The sequence below is a fragment of the Hypomesus nipponensis genome, chromosome 14 (genome assembly GCF_054491055.1).
Source record: "Hypomesus nipponensis isolate SF chromosome 14, ASM5449105v1, whole genome shotgun sequence".
Classification (NCBI taxonomy): domain Eukaryota; kingdom Metazoa; phylum Chordata; class Actinopteri; order Osmeriformes; family Osmeridae; genus Hypomesus; species Hypomesus nipponensis.
The window spans coordinates 6,781,518-6,799,608 of record NC_140374.1 but is presented as its reverse complement, the minus strand read 5'-3'; the positions used below and the strand labels follow the sequence as shown (position 1 = coordinate 6,799,608).

The window sequence follows — 18,091 nt, the reverse complement described above, 5'->3', positions numbered from 1 at the left end:
GAGGTCCACCAGGTCCTGATTCCTCACTCCTGTGTGTGTGTATTGATGTGTATGCTTGTGTGTGTGTACTTTATGCAGATGTGTGTGTATGTATGCATGTGTCTCCTCCTCCCACCTGTGGTATGACTATGTCTGCGAGGGCGCGGGACAGTCTGAACAGCTCCAGCGTGTCCTCCAGCCCCAGGGAGGAGTTGTGCTGCGTGTCGTACTTCACACAGTCGTAGATGTCCGGGATCTTGCTGATGTCGTAGCGGCCGCTCTTCATGCGGAAATCTCTCTCCAGCTTGGACCAGCGCTGCAGCATCAGCTCCAGGGTTTCGCTGTGGTACAGCTGCAGATCTGGAGGGGAGGGGGGGCACACATTGGGGGAAAGTGAAGAAAGAGAAGTTAGCCTAGAAAATAAGTTTAAGGCCATGTTTGGGATTACAAGACAATCAAAAATTAGTCTGGATATATGTGTAAAAAAAATAAAAAAAATTGGCTGCAAAAGACTTGAAAGCCTTGTCCCATTTAATCCAATTAGATATCCCCTTTCTAATCATGGGTTTTATTCAATATTAATATTAGCTAAAGGGCTTTGTGAAGGTGAGATCCAGTGTGAGTTGGTGCTACTGTATGAGATGATGAGCACTTTATGCTATGAGGTGCCATGCTCATTACAAGAGCATGCAGGTTTAGGGAAATATCTGGTTACAAGCCACCATTGTCAGAATGATCAAAGGCAAGTCGGCATGTTCATATCATGTTTAATTTTGTGAATACATTTACAGTTCTTTTATGTCAGTCAGTGCACAGGCCAAACCTGCAGACTTGGGGTCTTCAAGTCTTTTGCGGATCTGGGAGGTGAGGCTCTGGATGAGGGCGTAAACCTTGTCGCAGGTCTTTACTGGGTTTTCTATGATCTTCATAGAGTTGACCAAGGATGGACTGCCTGTAGGGGCCAGCTGGAAAAGCACAGTCACACTTTTAGCAGGACTAGTGAACTAGGTAGCGTGTAACAGGTGTTGTAGTCCCTATAGTGCTGTTCAAGTGTTGATGTGCTTGTACTTTATGATGTATTTGATTATGTCAGTTGTTGACAGTTTAGGCTGAATACAAAAAACCTGATACAAAATCAACACTCTAATGCACCTTTTCATAGTCTGCCTGGGAGAAATCCTGGTCTTTCTGCATGATCTCATGTAGACGGGCTTTGACCCTCTGTTGACAGTCGGTCAGGGAGTCACTGTCGCTGTCCAGCAGACCGTTCATGTTGGCACTCTTCACCATCTGCACCAGGATTGGTGTCAGCTCCCCTTCTAGGGCCAACAAACCCTGCATGCAAGCACACATTGGTACAGTATAGACATGATGCATACAGAGAGAGAAACAGACAGAGAAGCAGAGAGGAGAGAGAGACCTTGGCAAATGCAGCCGCGGTCATCTGTACGCGGCCCTCGTCGGAAGCGTAGATCTTGAGGTCGTGGCGGTAGGTGCTGTGTAAGCGCAGCAGGCCACAGCCAGGAAACCCAGCGTAGTCTCCTACATGCAGAGAAACAGAACACAGACAAGTCAGTCCAGAGACAACAGGAGCCAGGCAGGGGAGAACCAAGGGTTACACAGGTTAGCCTCGTGATAATACCATTCTGTATTTAATTAGCACACAGTTATCTAAAGCAATATACATGGGGGGGATTGAACTTCTGGTCCAGCAGCCAAATGCTCTACCATCAATCCATATCCATCCTCAACGATACTTTCTTGTGACCTACAGTCATGGCTTTTTGACCAAAACACTTTCTGAGGCCCAAAGCACAAGGATACAGTATTTACACTCGAGCTGGGTTAAAATACATTTCAAATACTTTGAGTGTTGGCTTGAGATTGTGAGCTTTTTGGAATATTTTAGACAACAACAAGTTCCAATGAACAAGCCAAGCTCAATGAAGCACATACACTATACTGCCAAAAGTATTCACTCAGCTATCCAAATCATTGAATTCAGGTGCACAAAGCAAGGGCCATAAAGACATGGATGAGCGAGTTTGGTGTGGAAGAACTTGACTGGCCTGCACAGAGTCCTGACCTCAACCCCATAGAACACCTTTGGGATGAATTAGAGCGGACACTGCCAGCCAGGCCTTCTCGTCCAACATCTGTCCGACCTCACAAATGCACTTCTGGAAGGATGGTCAAAAATTCTCATAAACACACTCCTAAACCTTGTGGAAAGCTTTCCTAGAAGAGTTGAAGCTGTTATAGCTGCAAAGGGTGGCCCGACATCATATTAAATCCCATGGTTTAAGAATTGGATGACACTCACGTTCATATGTGTGTGAAGGCAGACGAGTGAATACTTTTGGCAATATAGTGTATCAAGAATGAGAAAGGATTTCTAGGTTTTCAAATGAGAGTGGTGTAAAAACGTGAAAATATTACTGGAAGTCAGTTCACCTGCAAAAAATCCCGGTTATGTCACATGTTATACTGGGGAGAAAAATTGAATGTGGTTCATAAGAATTCTTAGGAGTCTTTGGAGTAAAAACAAGGCCATGGACTACAAACACCTTAATCTTACTCATGCATTCAACACTAGTAGTTGGACGTAAGGTCAGAGGACGCACAGTCAAAGGATTTTGCCAGTAGAGTTAGTGAGAGATGATCCGTATAAAATGAACAGCTTCAAAATCGCTGAGTCACCTCAGAGGACCAGGCGGCCACCACACGGCTCACACAAAAACTCCACCACAGAGGATGCCGGACCGTTCGCGAGATGAAAGGTGATGGGAAGAAGAAGGTTAGTGGATGAAATGAAGGGTGAAGACTGGGCAGACGATGGCAGCAGTACGACGAGTGCACAGTCCAAGCCCTTCTCTTACCAATTGGGGACTCGCAGCCAAGGGACCTGCGGCCACCAGCTAGGAGTTTACAGTGCCAGAGGTGAGAAGAGAACAGCAGTTAACAGAAGACCTCTTACTTTGGGTATCGTACTGTGAAACTCCTGTAAATGACGTGGCAAAAGGGAGAGGAACAGTGGCATGTTTTCTCATTTGTTTGGCTGTACTAAATATTAAGTTTGGCTTCCTCTTGTTTTCTGGGCTTGAAGGACAGCTTCATGCATTTGCAAGACTAGACAGTAGAATAGAACAGAGGGGGATTTAGAGAGCAGTCATAAACATGAGTATACGTAGAGATATATTCCAGTGAAAGCTGCGTGCTCCAACAAATTCTTCTGCATAAACAACTGCCATGTTTATGCCCACATTTACACCCATGCAGCAGAAAAGCACAATGCAGTCAATGTTGTTAGCTACACTATAGATTAGGATCAATGATCAAATTTACAGTGCAGTGTGTACAGTATACATTAATGTCAGAGTGTAAACCCTTTTAAATAACTAATCAAAGATTTGAATGATTACTAGATTGAGAGAGCTTTTCTGGGTCTTAAACCCTGAAACAAAACAGTTGCATGTTGAGAATGCTGTCAATGTGTCCGACATTTGGTACAGTAGACAGAATCACAGGGTGAAAACCCCATAAACAATAGCAGGCGTGCCCTCAATGAGTGTTCAGTATGTCAACACCAAACTGCCGACTGATAACTAACGTTTCTTTCTTTTCAATGGTGGTAACTTGGACCGAGCAGACTTATTAGCCTGGTCCTAACCGGACCCTCGTACATTTCATTTGTACAGATCGCCCCATTGACAAACGTTAACTTCCTTGAAGGCGGGTCCTCTGTTGAAGTTTAAAACTATTGGATCTGCCCAGAGCCACTCTGATTTGCCATAACCAATCGCAAGCGTTCGCCTTAGCCAACTCCTTCACCACTACTGTAACGGAGCTAGCTGCCGTAGCTGGAAAATCTAACTTTTCCCGAACCCCGTGGGGAGGAGGGCCACAACATCATGGCCACCAGCAAAACTCAGCAAGGAATGTTCTTGCTCTGGCTTTAACCTATGGATATTCGGCAGTATTGCCACAACCGCAGAATAGTTTTGCTCGCATCTTTCTACGCCGCCATTACTGAACTACTCAAACTAGTGCACAACATTAACGTCATCGTCCTCCGCCACTCCCTCTGTTCGCTGATTGGACCTACAAATGTGTTTTTTCTGAAAACCGACTTCAGAGTCAAACTCCCAGACCTAGTCCAGAAGCAAAATCCAAATTGAGCAGAAGTACATAGGAGGGCAGAGCCAGGCTACAGACTTATAGCCTGCAAGACCAATTCTCAAACGTATTAGTCTGAAACCTCTCAATTCATTTTACTTTTCCAGTGGACGTTATCAGGGGCAGACCAAAATGCCTCTGGACGTAATTGGATAGATACAACCAATTAGAGCAACATCAAAAATACCTCAATGGCACTCCTCTGTACAGTCATTAATAAACCTGCCCATATCAGATGAAAGGATGTGATTGCAGTTTGGTCTGCTTTCCAATTTGTGGAAAATGCATGTTTTGTACATGCATTGTCATAAATGCATGGCATGTACAGTGTGCTTCTAAGAAGAGCACTACAATGCTATGGTGTGAAGAGAGGGAGAGATAATGTGAGTGTGTGTGTTGTGTGTGTGTAGACTACCTTGTCCTCCAGGGTACATGCAGCGGAAGGCCCTTCCCAGCTCCTCAGCCTGGACCCGGCCTGCAGGGGTGAGCTCACCACCCCACTTCAGCACCAGCAGCAGAGACGGACCTTCTCTCTGAGAGTCTGGCGTGCACACAAGTTCAAAAGGTACAAGCAGTGTTGGGGTATTGTTCGTCTCAGCCCATACAACAAAAATGTATATAATTTGCAATCCCAGGGACTGGATTTTTATTGTTAACAGGGTCATTTTCTTCTATGTCTGGTCCTTCATCCGTTTTACCTCATCAAATGCATAATGTGCGCATACACACAAACACCACCCTGGCTCAGTATTCCTACCTTCTTCCTCACTGGAGGCTTTAGGCTGTCCATTAGGCAGGTGTGTTAGCTGCACCTTCCTGTTAATACCTGAGAAATGGCCATACCTGGCGTATGCATAACACACACACATACATATATGCGCGCACACACACACACACACACACACACACACACACAGAAAGAGACAATGGAGAGGAGATAGACAGGGCAGAGGTCTAATAATTTAGCCAAACCCATACAGTGCTATACATTGACATTTTGTTGAGCCAGTTGGGGTCAATATAATATCAAGTCAGTCAAAAGCAAAAAGTAACACTTTCCAACTGTTGAAATGACTGAGTGACATGAAACAGAAACAACCCCACTGCTGTTGGACATGACACACCTCAGACTCCATATCAACCAACCAGCTAAAATGTTAACAGGTGCTCAGTGTATCAGTGAGATGCTATGCCACGCGAGCTTCCATGTTTTTCTAAATGTGTATGCATGCATGTTCTCAGTCAGACCCACTGTGTGCTAATCCTCTATGTGCCATACCAAAGCCTGTCCTTTGGCATCTGACAGGCTTTTGACGAGTCTTAGAGTCAGTGCGGTCTGAAAGTTGACACCGTCGGACTCGGGACCCCACCACTGAAGGTGGGGTTGGTTCAATGGCCTCCAGTTAGCTAAATACCGTGCTCACAATAGGCTGTCCGTTAACGCAACAACTTGCCCTACGCACACAGCTAATGACATCATAGTTTCCCCATGGGGGAAACAGATTAAGCGTCGCTGAAACAGACATTTAGTCGGACACCAGCTGGAGTGGGTATGCTGATGGCACTCTGGAAAATTAAGGGGATTGATGCAAGATATACGATCAGTGTTTTCACCACTGATCCCTTATAGACTTCTCATGTGCTGCCAATTAAAAATAGATCAAATGCATTTGAAGAAGGCTGCTGGACCATGTCCAACACACACCAACTAGGTGTCAGATGTGCGGGTAACCATGTTATTAACCGTGGTTATGGTTGCTGAATCGCACATGGTTAATAATTATCAAATTCCATCAATATCCACCTGATACCTGTGGATAATATGATAGTGAATGTGGTCTGTTGAGCTTGGGGTACATAGAGAGGCTGGGGGAGGGAGGGGGATATAAGGAAAGAACAGAAGGTAGGATGTAAAAGACAAGTGGAGAGGGGCATTTAAAGGGTGACATGCAAGTCCCATGGCAGCATAGCATTAAACATACTAACACACACACACACACCAGACTTGTAGTGACGATTGCGCATAGTGGTTCTTGGTTAAAACTGTGGCTAGTCGGTCAGTAGTCAGTTTAGGGATTGTGAATGGAGGTTAAAGGTGGTTACAGCGAGGGCTGACAGCAAGGAGGAACCTCGCCCTTTAAAGAGACGGAGGATGTAAAGGGGTGCGTACTGAGTGTCATTCAAGCTGGATTCCCTTTGGAGAAAAGGAAGAGGGGAAGAAAGAAACAGGGGGAAAGGAAAGATAAGGGAGAAAAGAGTTAGAGACTACAGGAGGGAGGGAATGTTCAAAAGTGAAAAAAGGAACCAAAGTTATGAGGAGTCTTGTTTAGTGAGTCTAGAACATTGATTGCCGTGTGTAGGATATCAAACAAAAGACAGCATTGACATCGCAGCTAGAAGATCTCCTCTAAAAGCACTGCAGACAGAGCAGATGACTAGCTATGAATGGGTGAGATGAAGAACAACAAAATGGAAGTGTTCGAAAAGTGTGTGTCAGCTATGTGCTTTCTCCATGTGACACAGGAATGTAAATGTGCGTCTGTATCTTTGTGCATGCACTTTCAAGCATGAAAATGTGGATGCACTGACGTGTACGACTTGAGTGTGCAAAGACCTTTCTGGGATGGTAATCATTTTTGTACACGGTCGGCCAGGATAAGGTCGTAAACAGCTCACTCACATTTCTAGGACGGTCTTGAGTTGTTCCAGTTTGGATTTCTTCTCCTCTATCTCACAGTCGGTATGCTGGCCTAGCTCGGCTAACAGCAGACGGGCTATGTCCAGCACTTCCTATAGACACACACATGATACAGTTTACCCACAACAAATAAAAACACTCATACGGATATGACCCAGTATGGCTACAATATGCCTATAGTAGTTGACTGACCTGCAGCTGTTTGGGCTTCTTTAGCTTGAGTTTCCCAGACTTGTAGCCTCCGTACTTCTCAAACAACTCAAAAAACCTACAGACACAACAAACCTGTCACTTCAATACTGCAGGTCAGGTGTGTGTGAGTAATGGGGTAAGACAATATTTAGGTAGAGGAGTGTGTGGGGAGAAGGCTAAAGAGACCAATTACATGTTATTAATTTAGCGATGCTTTTATCCAATACAACACACAATTTGTAGAAAGTATTAGGGATTAGAAGTGAATAGTTCTAACTAGGGCTGCAACAATAAATCGATAAAATGTTATTATTAAAAGACTTGGCAACGAATTTCATTATCAATTCGTTGTGTCGCGCGACTATTACGCCAATCAATAAGTCGCAGAGATGTTCCGATTATAAAAAATAAATAAAGTTGCGTTGAGCACGGAGCAAAGCAGAGCGGAGGTAGAGGAAAGACCCGTTACGTTAATTGAAACACATGCCGGAGGCAATCAGTACGACCTAAGTCATCCAAGGTGTGGGATCATTTCACTTTCTAGAGAGGGTACAATTTCTGGGGCGTATTTTTGTACGCCCTTCGTATTGTTAGCTGCTGCGATTCCCACACAACAGAAGTGTAGTAGTTAGCTAGCTCTACAATTTACCGGGGCTAGGTCTGAATCTAGGAGCAAAATGGAGCACGGCTGCCAGCTGTAGGTCTATGCAGGTAGCAACGCTGGTGCTAAATAAGTATTTAGCTGGTCAGCTCCATGACGCCGAACTTCCCTCGACTTATAGCTATGGTACTAATGCTGAGGACTCGCTGGTATAGCTGTCTGCCTTACTAGAACGGCGTGTAGAGGGTTTTCACGGCGCGTCATCAGACCGGAAGTCGCCATATTGGAGGCACTCCGCATCACAACAAAGCACAGGCACTGAAGTATATACCCAACGTCGTCAAGGAAAATGGTTAATTATTGCCGTGTTTAAGGTTGTACCAATAGGACAGATCGAGAAAAACATTTGCAATATTATCGACTTCCAAAAGTTATTAAAAACCAGGGAGAGGAATGTCAGAGATTATCAATGTAAAGGAGGCGCTTGTGGTTGGCAATGCTCAACCAAGATCTACCAGGGAAAAAACAGGATTGAGAGTCACTTGGCTAAACCTTGAGTATCGTAATGATATCATACAGTTAAGGTTAGGTTGGTTAAAGACGTTATTGCATTACTTACTTTGGCCTTCACAACACAACGGTCGTTGATAACTTGGTACTGCGTCTCCCTCACCCATCCACACACCATCTGTTTATAGGCCTCCAAACCTTTGCAGGATTTAAGGTCTTCCGCTGTGTATGGGCTCGGCGAGAAAACCAGGTAGTTGACTATATTGGGATATGCAACTGAAGGAAGAATCCGGGTCGTCACGGATCCAATAGGGAGCTAACTCGTAGGGATCTACACGCCAATAAATCGTAATTTCTCGAAATATTGCGCATTTTCTTGTGGTCCAAGTCCTTTCCTATATGCCTTTGCATCTTGGCCGTGTTTTGATGAGCTTTTCGGTTGTTTGGACATGGCTACATTCACTTAAAGTATCCAAAGCGCATAATACTCCATTGTACTCCGTTCAGTTATTTACACCGAGTGCCTCCACAATGGCCGCGCATCCGGGTTACTGCCCAGAATGTGACGTCGGTGAAAACCCTCTATCTATGCGTCGTTGCTAACGTGTGCTGATGTTGTGACGTTAGGCTAGCACTAAGGTCCCTTCTGCCAAACAAGATACTTTTTGCCAGATTTCAGCCTAAACCGCCGACGTTGTCTCTGTAGTCCAAATATTGAGGGACCCTCAGGGGTGGGAAATTAATAATAAATATATATGTATGGGAGAGAACAATGGTTGTGCTTGCTGAAGGCTTGAGCCAATTTTTTTTCCAGATTAATTGAAAAAATTATTGACAGACTAATTGATTATTAAAATAATCGTTAATTGCAGCCCTAGTTCTAACAGTATTTCAATGATCACAGTCAAGGAATGGTGTGTATTTACTAGACACACAAAATAACCACATCTCAGCTACCAGACACGGCAAAAGAACAATACTACAGTGCAGCAAGAACGTCTCAACTACTTAATTACAGTACAACAATACTAACAGTGGGTGTCTGACTTCCATCTTCATCTTCTGTTTGGGGGTGCGGTCCCCGTGGCGGATGATAGCGATGACACAGCGCAGCTCCATCCTGCAAGAAAAATGATGAGGGATGAGTCCAGGCAGACACCCGATCCTTGATTAACATCCTCTCACTTCATCACATGATAAGGGCCAGCTGGCTTAAAAGGGGCACCCAGATGACTTACACTCAAAGGGAACTTCATGAATGATCAGAGGGCAGTTAACATACTGTAAGAGCTCTGATGAATAACATGTAATTTCAGTCTCCAGTGCAGATCCTTACATGGTTCCTGAGGTGGTGGGGACGATGGGGATGTCCTCAGCCTCCATGGGGATGGACCAGGGGATGTGGAACTGAGGAGCAAGCTCCCTCATCACCATGTTCCTGCAGGAGAGACGAGTGTTAAAAATCTGTGCTGCCACTGGGCCAGCTTGGAATTGTAGTTTCCATTTGTGTTATTTAGGAGAGCATCTTAGTGAACACAAGGTTTTGGTTACCCTGCCTAGACACTAGAACTGTAAATGAGAGGGTAAGTGAAATGTAACCATGACATAACTGGTCACCCCAGGTTGGAGGGAATTACTACCACCCCTTTGGAGGCTGACAAATGATCAAATCAAACATGCAAGATTCAAAAATGTGCCTTGCAGAATACAATTATACAGATATAAAGTCAGTCCAAAGTTAAATTAAGTGTTGTGTTAGGTCAAATAAAGTTTGCAATTTACAAGAAACATTTATAGGCTAACTGAACATGTACCAACATGGTCAATTTAGCACAGGCAGATCTTGTAAAAATTCTAATTTACAAAATAAATATAAAGTAGAGTGTATTAGCTCATGGCTTCTCCTACCCCAAAACCTTGGCACAGTCGTCATAGTACTTCATGGAGTTCTTTACAAAGCTGAAGCCGTTGACGTCACAGACAAAGGAATGGCCATTTGCTCTCAGAAGGTCGAAACCACACACAGTTTGCTGGAGGGAGAAAATGGGTACAAAACAAAATTATATATACAACAAAAGGTAATTGAATATCGGTCAAGATACTTTGTCCTTCTTTTCAGCTGAGGAAATGGGGTGCATCGTGAGTGAAATCCCCCCCCCCCCCTGCTCAGTTCTTTCACAAAGGCATGGGGGAAGAAAGAGAACCAAACTTGGAACCCAGTTGGGAGTATTGAAAAATGCACACTTCAAGGACCTACATGAGTCTACCTCACTTTAATTGGGTGTCAGGTATATAATAAGTCAGGTATACAATAATGAATAAAATCTATTCATATGGCAGGTGCTTTTATCTAAAACAACATACAGTACAGAGGTGATCCTCCAACCGACTGCGACCTGTTGATATAAAAATATAATGTGTTCTAACCTATCCTTCCTAAATAATTATCAGTGGGCAAGTCTCACCTTAAAGGCCAGGCAGACTTTGCGGGCCACCAGCTTCTCCATGGCCGTGAGCATGACCGGGTAGCGGATCTCCTTCCCCTCGCTGTCCCTCTCCACCTTCCCGTCCAGGGCGGGGGACTTCCGGGCCTCAGCGTGGGCGTAGTCTGGTCCCACTGTGTACACCTGCAACCATGCACACAGTCAAGCAACAGCAACATTTACTACTGTACAAAGTCAATGTTGAGGTATTCAAATGTAAGTATATTTGGGCCAAATTAGTTCAGTGTTTTACCTCGTACCATGCAAACAAACAGGCAATATTCCATGAAGTGGCAGACACACCGAATACTGTACAGTGCACCCACATACAGTAGTTCCATGAACATGTTGTATATACAACACCTACCTTTCACCAGACCAAAACGATAGAGACTGCATAGTGTAAGGTACAGTTCATACACACACACACAAAGGTTAAGAGCAAGTACCTTGACATCCGTTCCATCCGTGGGCATGAACTCCTCGTAGATGTAGGAGCCAGTCTTTCGTACACTGCTCTCTGGGGAGTACACACTGCTACGACTCCCTATCTGGAGAAGAGAACCAGGTAAACTCCATTAGTTTATCCATCTACTGGGTGGGAGAATAAATAGGCCTTGTTCTAATACCTGTGACAGTAGAGCCTGCATCCATTAAGCCCAATAATAAAGAATGACATTGCTACATAATAATAATGATGACTTTATTTAGCAGACACTTATCAAAAAAGGACATACAGAAGGGGAATCTCAGCGAACCTGAGACATCTTCAACTGCAGTCAAATGCTGCATCACAGAGCTATCCCCAAAATGACAGTTGTGCCCACATCCTTCGTGAAGCCCCTCTATACCTTTCTGAAGAGCCTCTGGCTTCCTCCTCCAGCGGAGGTGGGGTAGTAGATGTACACGTTATGGTCTTCGGCACAAACAGGTTTTTCCACGAACGGCTTGGGAAACACCTCCCCATTCACCTCTACATGGTCCTCCCCCTCTACCAAGCTACACTCTGCCAGAAAGACACATGGAACGGCCCATTACAGACAAAATAGGGAGTATGGGATGGGGGTTTCTCAGAAGGAATTCTGGTTGGTTACTGTACAGGAAACGAGCCTCACCTTCTGGTCTGTCTGGGTCACGGTTCAATACAGCGTACCGAGGAAGGTCAATGCCTTCCTCCTGCAATATCCTGTATACCTCCCTCCTGGGGAAGAAACAAGGAGATTTTCAGGTGTGTGTGTGGAAATGGAAGTGAGAAAGAGAATTAATAAGTCTGAGAGAAAGAGAGAGAGAAAGAGAGAGAGACTTCAATACTCCTACCTATCCTGAATGAAGTATTGCATGTTGAGATCATTGATGAGTAGTGGATTTCTGAGTTTGGCATACTCCACAGCCTTGTCCAATGGGAAACCTATAAAACGACCCCCATATACACATTCATACACACATGGGGGGGGGGGGGGGGGGTGAGAAACACATTCAGAAAAATCCCATACCACTGTACATACAAATGTCCATGTTCCTGTACATGTGTATTTTTGATAACCGATTGTCACACATGAAACACCATGTACACAAAAAGACACGTTACATGACTCATCAGTGTGTGCATTCTCCGTGGCTTTTTTAACACTATAGTGTGAATGTATGTCCTGGGTGCCCATACGTACGTTCGTTTGTACCTTTGGAGTGGAAGGAGATGAGACAGTCGCATAGTGGCCACTTGTCCACGGGCTCGTTGAGAATGACCTCCTCTGGGAAGATGACCACCGTGATGTACTCAAATTTGCACAGCCTCTCCAGGATCTGGGTCATGGGCTTGGAGTTGGACTTCTTCATCATGGAGCAGATACCCACCACAATCTGTCTCTCTGAGGGCTGAGCGGGCAGAGAGAGAGAGAGAGAGAGAGAGAGAGAGAGAGAGAGAGAGAGAGAGAGAGAGAGAGAGAGAGAGAGAGAGAGAGAGAGAGAGAGCGGGCAGAGAGAGAGAGAGAGGGCAGAGAGAGCGGGCAGAGAGAGAGAGAGAGAGAGGGCAGAGAGAGCGGGCAGAGAGAGAGAGAGGGCAGAGAGAGAGAGAGAGAGGGCAGAGAGAGCGGGCAGAGAGAGAGAGGGCAGAGAGAGAGAGAGAGAAAGAGAGAAAGAGAGAAAGAGAGATGACCTCAACATAGTGCCCTAATTCCATCCAGTTGTACAAAGGAAATTAAACAATGGTAGCCTTTTATAGCCACAGAAACCACTAGTCTTTCTATAATGTTTACTTAATATATCCCTCCCTACCTTCCTTTCTATCTTTACCTCCATCCCTTGATGTCCATCTGGCTCTCATCCTTCCAAATACATTTTTCAGCTCTTCTCTCTTTTCTATTCTCACCAGCCCACCAAACAATTTTACATCCTTTATTTCTTGCATCCATTCCCTTTGTAGTGATAATACCTTTAGCTCGCCAGTCTATCTTCTTCCCATGTCATCCTTTCATCTCTCATCCCTCCAAAACACTTTCATTTACACCAGTGCAACATAATCACTCCCTGAAGGGTTCAACTAATTACCGTCAGTAGTAGTTGTCTTTGCAGCTTATAATTCCTTACTCACCGAATCATCCTCCTCTTCCTCCTCCAGCTCCTCTTCCTCCTCCTCCTCCACTCCCCTGAACGAGTCTCCCTCGTTCTTCATGCGTCTGTCCTTGGGACCTGTGTGGTCTTCATCCTCACTACCAATCACAAACCTGGGAAGTCCGTCTGCCTGGCCCTGGTTGCAAGCCTCTGACATCACAGAGACAGGATGTCAGGGAGGCTCCGGTAGTTCCTCATGGCAGTCCAGGCCAGTTGGTGCCCAGAGCAGGGGGTTGTGGGTAAGAGGAGGACAGTGGTGAAGGATCTATATACAACCTCACTGTCTCAGACTCGAGGCAGGGCAGACACTTGCGAGGACGATGATGAAGACTGATATGGAGTGAAGCGTAGCGCAAGGGGGGGATGAAGGGTGGGGTGACAGACGAGGTAGAAGTTGCTGATACGAGGGATGAGGTGGCGCAATGTTCTAGAAGGTAGATGGGAGTGTTGTCTTCACAGGGGTGAGATAGAGAACGCTTGGGGTAGATGATGGGTATAAACTGAGGGTGAAGGAGAGCACCCCCAACATCAAGAACAAAGTCTCATTCTCCAGAGCAGTACTGATCTGGCCCCAGAGTCAAAACAAAGTCTTCAATGGACTCTCACTTTCCTTGCTCTAGTCCCAACCTATTAAAACTGAGAGAAGAGAGAGAGGGGGTGGGGGTCATTTTTTTATCTTTCATTCTTTGACAACAAAAAACATTTCATGCACATTCATGTCTACCCTGCTTCGAGAAATATTCCCCCGGCTTGAAACCTTGTGATAGGAGTCGAGGACAACAACAAAATCCAAAGCCTCATAAACAGTTCCTTCTTGGCCTGGTTCCTGTGTGAAAGTCTCCATGCACCCACTGATTCAGCTTAATTCAACTGGCCTAAGTGCCAGGCCACTGTTAGGGGTTGCCATGGCTACATACTGTAGCCTGAGGAGCAACACTGTCTTCCTTTTGTGCTGCCAGGAAGATGTAGTGTCATCTTACCCTAAGTTGAGAGTGATAAGTGCTCCTTAAAATCGATTGCCTTGACCTACAGCGCAAATCAACCCATCTCAAAATGTTATGTTGAAGTATTTAGTGTAATGAAAGGGCAGTCAATATAATTGTTATTTACTGAACAGACATTTATAGTTCACTCCAACAATAACTGGTCCTACAGCTTTGATTTGCATAGGAAGGACCCAAACAGAAACGAAAAACATTGTTAGGTAACACTTACACAAGCAGCACTTGTCCAATATATTTCAACCTGCATACCAACAAAGAAAATGGTGTATGAAATGAAAACTAAATGAGAACAGCATTACGCATCCATAACCCAAGCCTGCCAAAACTTGTCCCTTGTGGAAACAAGTTTTTACCTCCACCAACAGTGTGGCATTAATTGAGGTTTATGGATGTATACAGTAGTCAGTCAACTGACACCAGACAATTACATTTATTTAGCCTAATCTGCTCAATGTCTCTCTGTGAGGTATCTAAGTCAATATATTTTTATTGTGAACACAAAACACAACACAAAGCTGGTTCACAGAAAAAGCAACATGAGGATTTCAAAAGGCCCGTTTGTGTCATATAGTCTGGCCTGCTTCCTTCCTGGTCCACTCACGAAATGGTGAACACTGTTACAAGGTGACATTCCCACAAGACCACAATATAAGACTGAATGTGAATCAATACAGTGATAGACTATTAAAAAAACAATATAACAACATAAAACCAAGCAATTAAGCTGGCAACTATCTCAATTTCTCACACACCCTCAGATTTCTAGCATTTACATGCTTACTAAAACAGCTAACTCCTAAAAAAGAATAGCTACACCATGCCACCTCAAACAAGAAGCCAACAATTCAACAAGCTACCGCCCGAAGGCCAAGATGACTTCTTATTGTCAGAACGCATCAAAAGAAACATTGAAATAAGCTACTAGAAACTTGGAGAGGAAATATAACTGTTTGAGCAGCTTACTTTTTGTAGTACACTTCTGCCAAGGCATTTCTTATCTTGAGCTTGTGTGTGCCCAAGCGTAACCCAGACCCCCAGAATAGCTTTTGCCCTCGTATGTGGTCATAGAGGAAAAGGAGGAGAGAGGAGGGTAGAGGGCTTGTAAGAGGGGGTTGAGATGATTGGGTGTCGGGTGCCAAAAACCCCCAAGCTCCTCAAAAGATAACTCATCATAATTCGCCTCTGGGGCGTTGACAGGCGGCACTAAACCAAGAGGAAGCCCATCTCACTGACCTCAGGTCAGGAAACACTAAGAGAGAGGAACAAACTCGTAAATAAATAGCTACAAAAGTGTAGGGACACTCATCGCAGTGCTGCAAGGAACTGAAATAGGTTTGAAGAGGAAGTTGTCTAAGACGTGTCCATAGAACTATTATGGGCCGCTGTACTATTGGTACTGGATAATAGCAAGGATTCTAGCCCAATAACTGTCACCCGTTTCTTTTACCGTTTATGGTCACGTGGGAGATGGCAACACATACGCTAAGACAGAATGCTTACCCATTAAACTATCTATAGCATTCTGTTTTTTGAATCATCTAAAACAATCTTGGGTTGAGTCATTCAACAGCAAGCATAAATCACCCCTGTTCCCAGACTTCCATTCTACCAAATCACATCATTTTCTCCATGTCAGCCTTCAGATTGAATGCTTTCCATCCCTTCATGCAGTCACTTCCTTTGACTCCTATAAATAAAACGGGAAGCAGATTAAAAACAGTGCCACCGTCTCCCTCTGCCATCGACCGCCTGTGAGTCACCCCCTGAGACCGACTGTCCAACCCCATCAAAGGCTTTTAACCTTTGAGACAGTTTACAGTTGGTGCCCTTCCATATCCATAAACGAACAGAAAGAAGGTCATTAGCTCACACAAAGACATTCGCTATCACTTTTCGCTAGCAATGATAAGACCAACAAATGACACAAACAACTGTGATGATAGGCTGTGCAAACAGAGAAGCTGGATCATAACTCAAAGGTTTATTTAGTGAGGGGAGTGAAAGAGGTTGACAACAGAAGGAAAAAAAGGCAGCATTCAACCACTTACTGGTTGATAGTGACTGCGGACTTACAGGTGTTTTGGAAGACGAGCTGTGATTGAAGAATCATTGTGTTGTGTTATCATCCCTGCCATTTATAAATACTGAGACGGAACAGACAAGCAGGTCGTTGACTGAGGTACCTCCGATGCCAAATCATTAACAAAACGGTTATTGATATATCTAAGAAGCGCAAGAACAATAACATAAATGTATGAACGTAGATATGCCCTTAAACTGGGCCCCAGGAGCACAGGATAACCTCGTAAAAGATAAGACGCACCTCTTATGTTATTTCACAACAGTAGGTCCGAACAAAGACTGAACAACCAAGGGTTCTACAAAACTTATATTTTCCTGCCAATTAGTCTGGCCAATCCAGCACAGAAGTTATTCCAAAAGAAAACACTTTCAGAATCCATCAGAAGAGGCTTGTCACATTTGGACATCAACAGATTTTCCTGCTGATGTTTACCATTAATAGTGAGCAAGGTTTCAGGAACTTAAATAGGACTTTCAAGATTACTGTGTAGTTGTGGTTGACAAAGCTGACTGTGAAAGTCGTCCATGTGGTCATCCACATCACAAGAGTCAGAGCCCCCTGTCTGTGTGCCTGCCTGCCAGCCAGCCTACCAGGCAGCTCTGCGTCACTATTCACTGGATGCGGTTCACTCAGACAGCTCAATATACATTCTAATACTGTCTGTTACTTTCAACTGAGCACGGATGTGCAATAATGTGATTGTAAACAAAGACCAAAAACAGATGTGAAGGTTGTGTCAAACTATACTGCAGTCTTAGCCTAGGCAAAGGGTGTTGTCACACTGAAATGTTTCCCCAGTAAGAGTAACTCTTTATTCTTAACTTTGACACGTCTGGCTAAAGTGCCCAGTTGAATTACTCCTACTTTAATTACTTACTGCAAACCTTTAGAAAATGAAATCCTTCGTTTTCTAATCGTAGATAGTCATCAATGTCTAGTGAAGGCTCCTAAGAGTGGAGGACTTGGACACATTCAAGTGGCTAAATGACACTGCAGCTGACATTTTACGAAGCTAACCTAATACCTGAATATTAATGCCAAGATACCACCTCCATCTTATTGGGATAATTTTAATGTATTTATCATTCAAATAACTTGGAATCTGTCATTTGAGGTGTCTGTTCCAATCGTAGGTTCCCTGGCACGCGTTCCCGCATTCAGATACGCTCAACGTTGCCTCCTTGTCTAAGTGTTTCAAAGTAGCCGGCTGAGTGTGTTCATATACATGACCATCCGAGACATAGTTAACTTTTAGACAATGTAGTTACAAAGCACCAAGCTGTAAATTCTGAAAAGAATGGCAAACTCACCGCTTTCGAGTTGTAGCCAGCTGTCAACTTCCTTGTCCCTTGACAGTTGTTTGCAGTGCTGTGCACGCGCAAATTCACCCCATCCGAAGTTGTAGATAAGCTTCCTTTTTTTCTCCTTTGAAGTGAATGTGTCCTTTAAAACGAAACTGTTGCGTTACTGCCATCTATCGTTTGGAGTGCAAGGAGTCAAATTACTAAACATAGAATACAATGGCAAAATGTATAATTTCAAACATTATCTGTCAACGTGTAGGCCTATAATCTGTGGGTCGACGGTCCGTGTACCTGGTGGCCATTCGTTTTTCTATTTTGCAACCCAAAATGGAACGGGGGGTGGGGGTGGGGTCACCATTTCGGATGTCAGAACCAGAATAAGGGAAATGCTTGGTTTGCTTTATTTTGTTTTATTTTGGAATAATGGAATAATCATTTAATACAAATGGTT

The 18,091-nt window shown here is 44.3% G+C and overlaps 1 protein-coding gene across 9 annotated transcripts in view; it reads right to left on the bottom strand.

Annotated features, from left to right (window-relative positions):
- Positions 1-17,797, bottom strand: part of LOC146258444 (inositol hexakisphosphate and diphosphoinositol-pentakisphosphate kinase 1-like) — a 31,925-nt gene extending 14,128 nt beyond the window's left edge. For 6 of the 9 annotated variants that reach the window (XM_084671530.1, XM_084671532.1, XM_084671529.1 and 3 more), the window contains exons 1-20: positions 17,647-17,797; positions 13,230-13,885; positions 12,307-12,514; positions 11,957-12,047; positions 11,755-11,840; positions 11,491-11,645; positions 11,089-11,190; positions 10,622-10,783; positions 10,065-10,186; positions 9,493-9,594; positions 9,190-9,276; positions 7,046-7,121; positions 6,836-6,945; positions 6,326-6,349; positions 4,913-4,998; positions 4,571-4,696; positions 1,400-1,521; positions 1,132-1,314; positions 803-944; positions 116-339 (exon numbers count right to left, since the gene is read on the bottom strand). In XM_084671530.1, coding sequence (XP_084527656.1) covers positions 116-339; positions 803-944; positions 1,132-1,314; positions 1,400-1,521; positions 4,571-4,696; positions 4,913-4,998; positions 6,326-6,349; positions 6,836-6,945; positions 7,046-7,121; positions 9,190-9,276; positions 9,493-9,594; positions 10,065-10,186; positions 10,622-10,783; positions 11,089-11,190; positions 11,491-11,645; positions 11,755-11,840; positions 11,957-12,047; positions 12,307-12,514; positions 13,230-13,406 — 2,385 coding nt within the window. In that variant the 5' untranslated portion in view covers positions 13,407-13,885; positions 17,647-17,797. The remainder of the gene's footprint in view (positions 1-115; positions 340-802; positions 945-1,131; positions 1,315-1,399; positions 1,522-4,570; positions 4,697-4,912; positions 4,999-6,325; positions 6,350-6,835; positions 6,946-7,045; positions 7,122-9,189; positions 9,277-9,492; positions 9,595-10,064; positions 10,187-10,621; positions 10,784-11,088; positions 11,191-11,490; positions 11,646-11,754; positions 11,841-11,956; positions 12,048-12,306; positions 12,515-13,229; positions 13,886-17,646) is intronic. The other 3 variants (XM_084671534.1, XM_084671527.1, XM_084671535.1) reach the window with 3 other exon arrangements.
- Between the last annotated feature and the right edge of the window lie 294 nt (positions 17,798-18,091).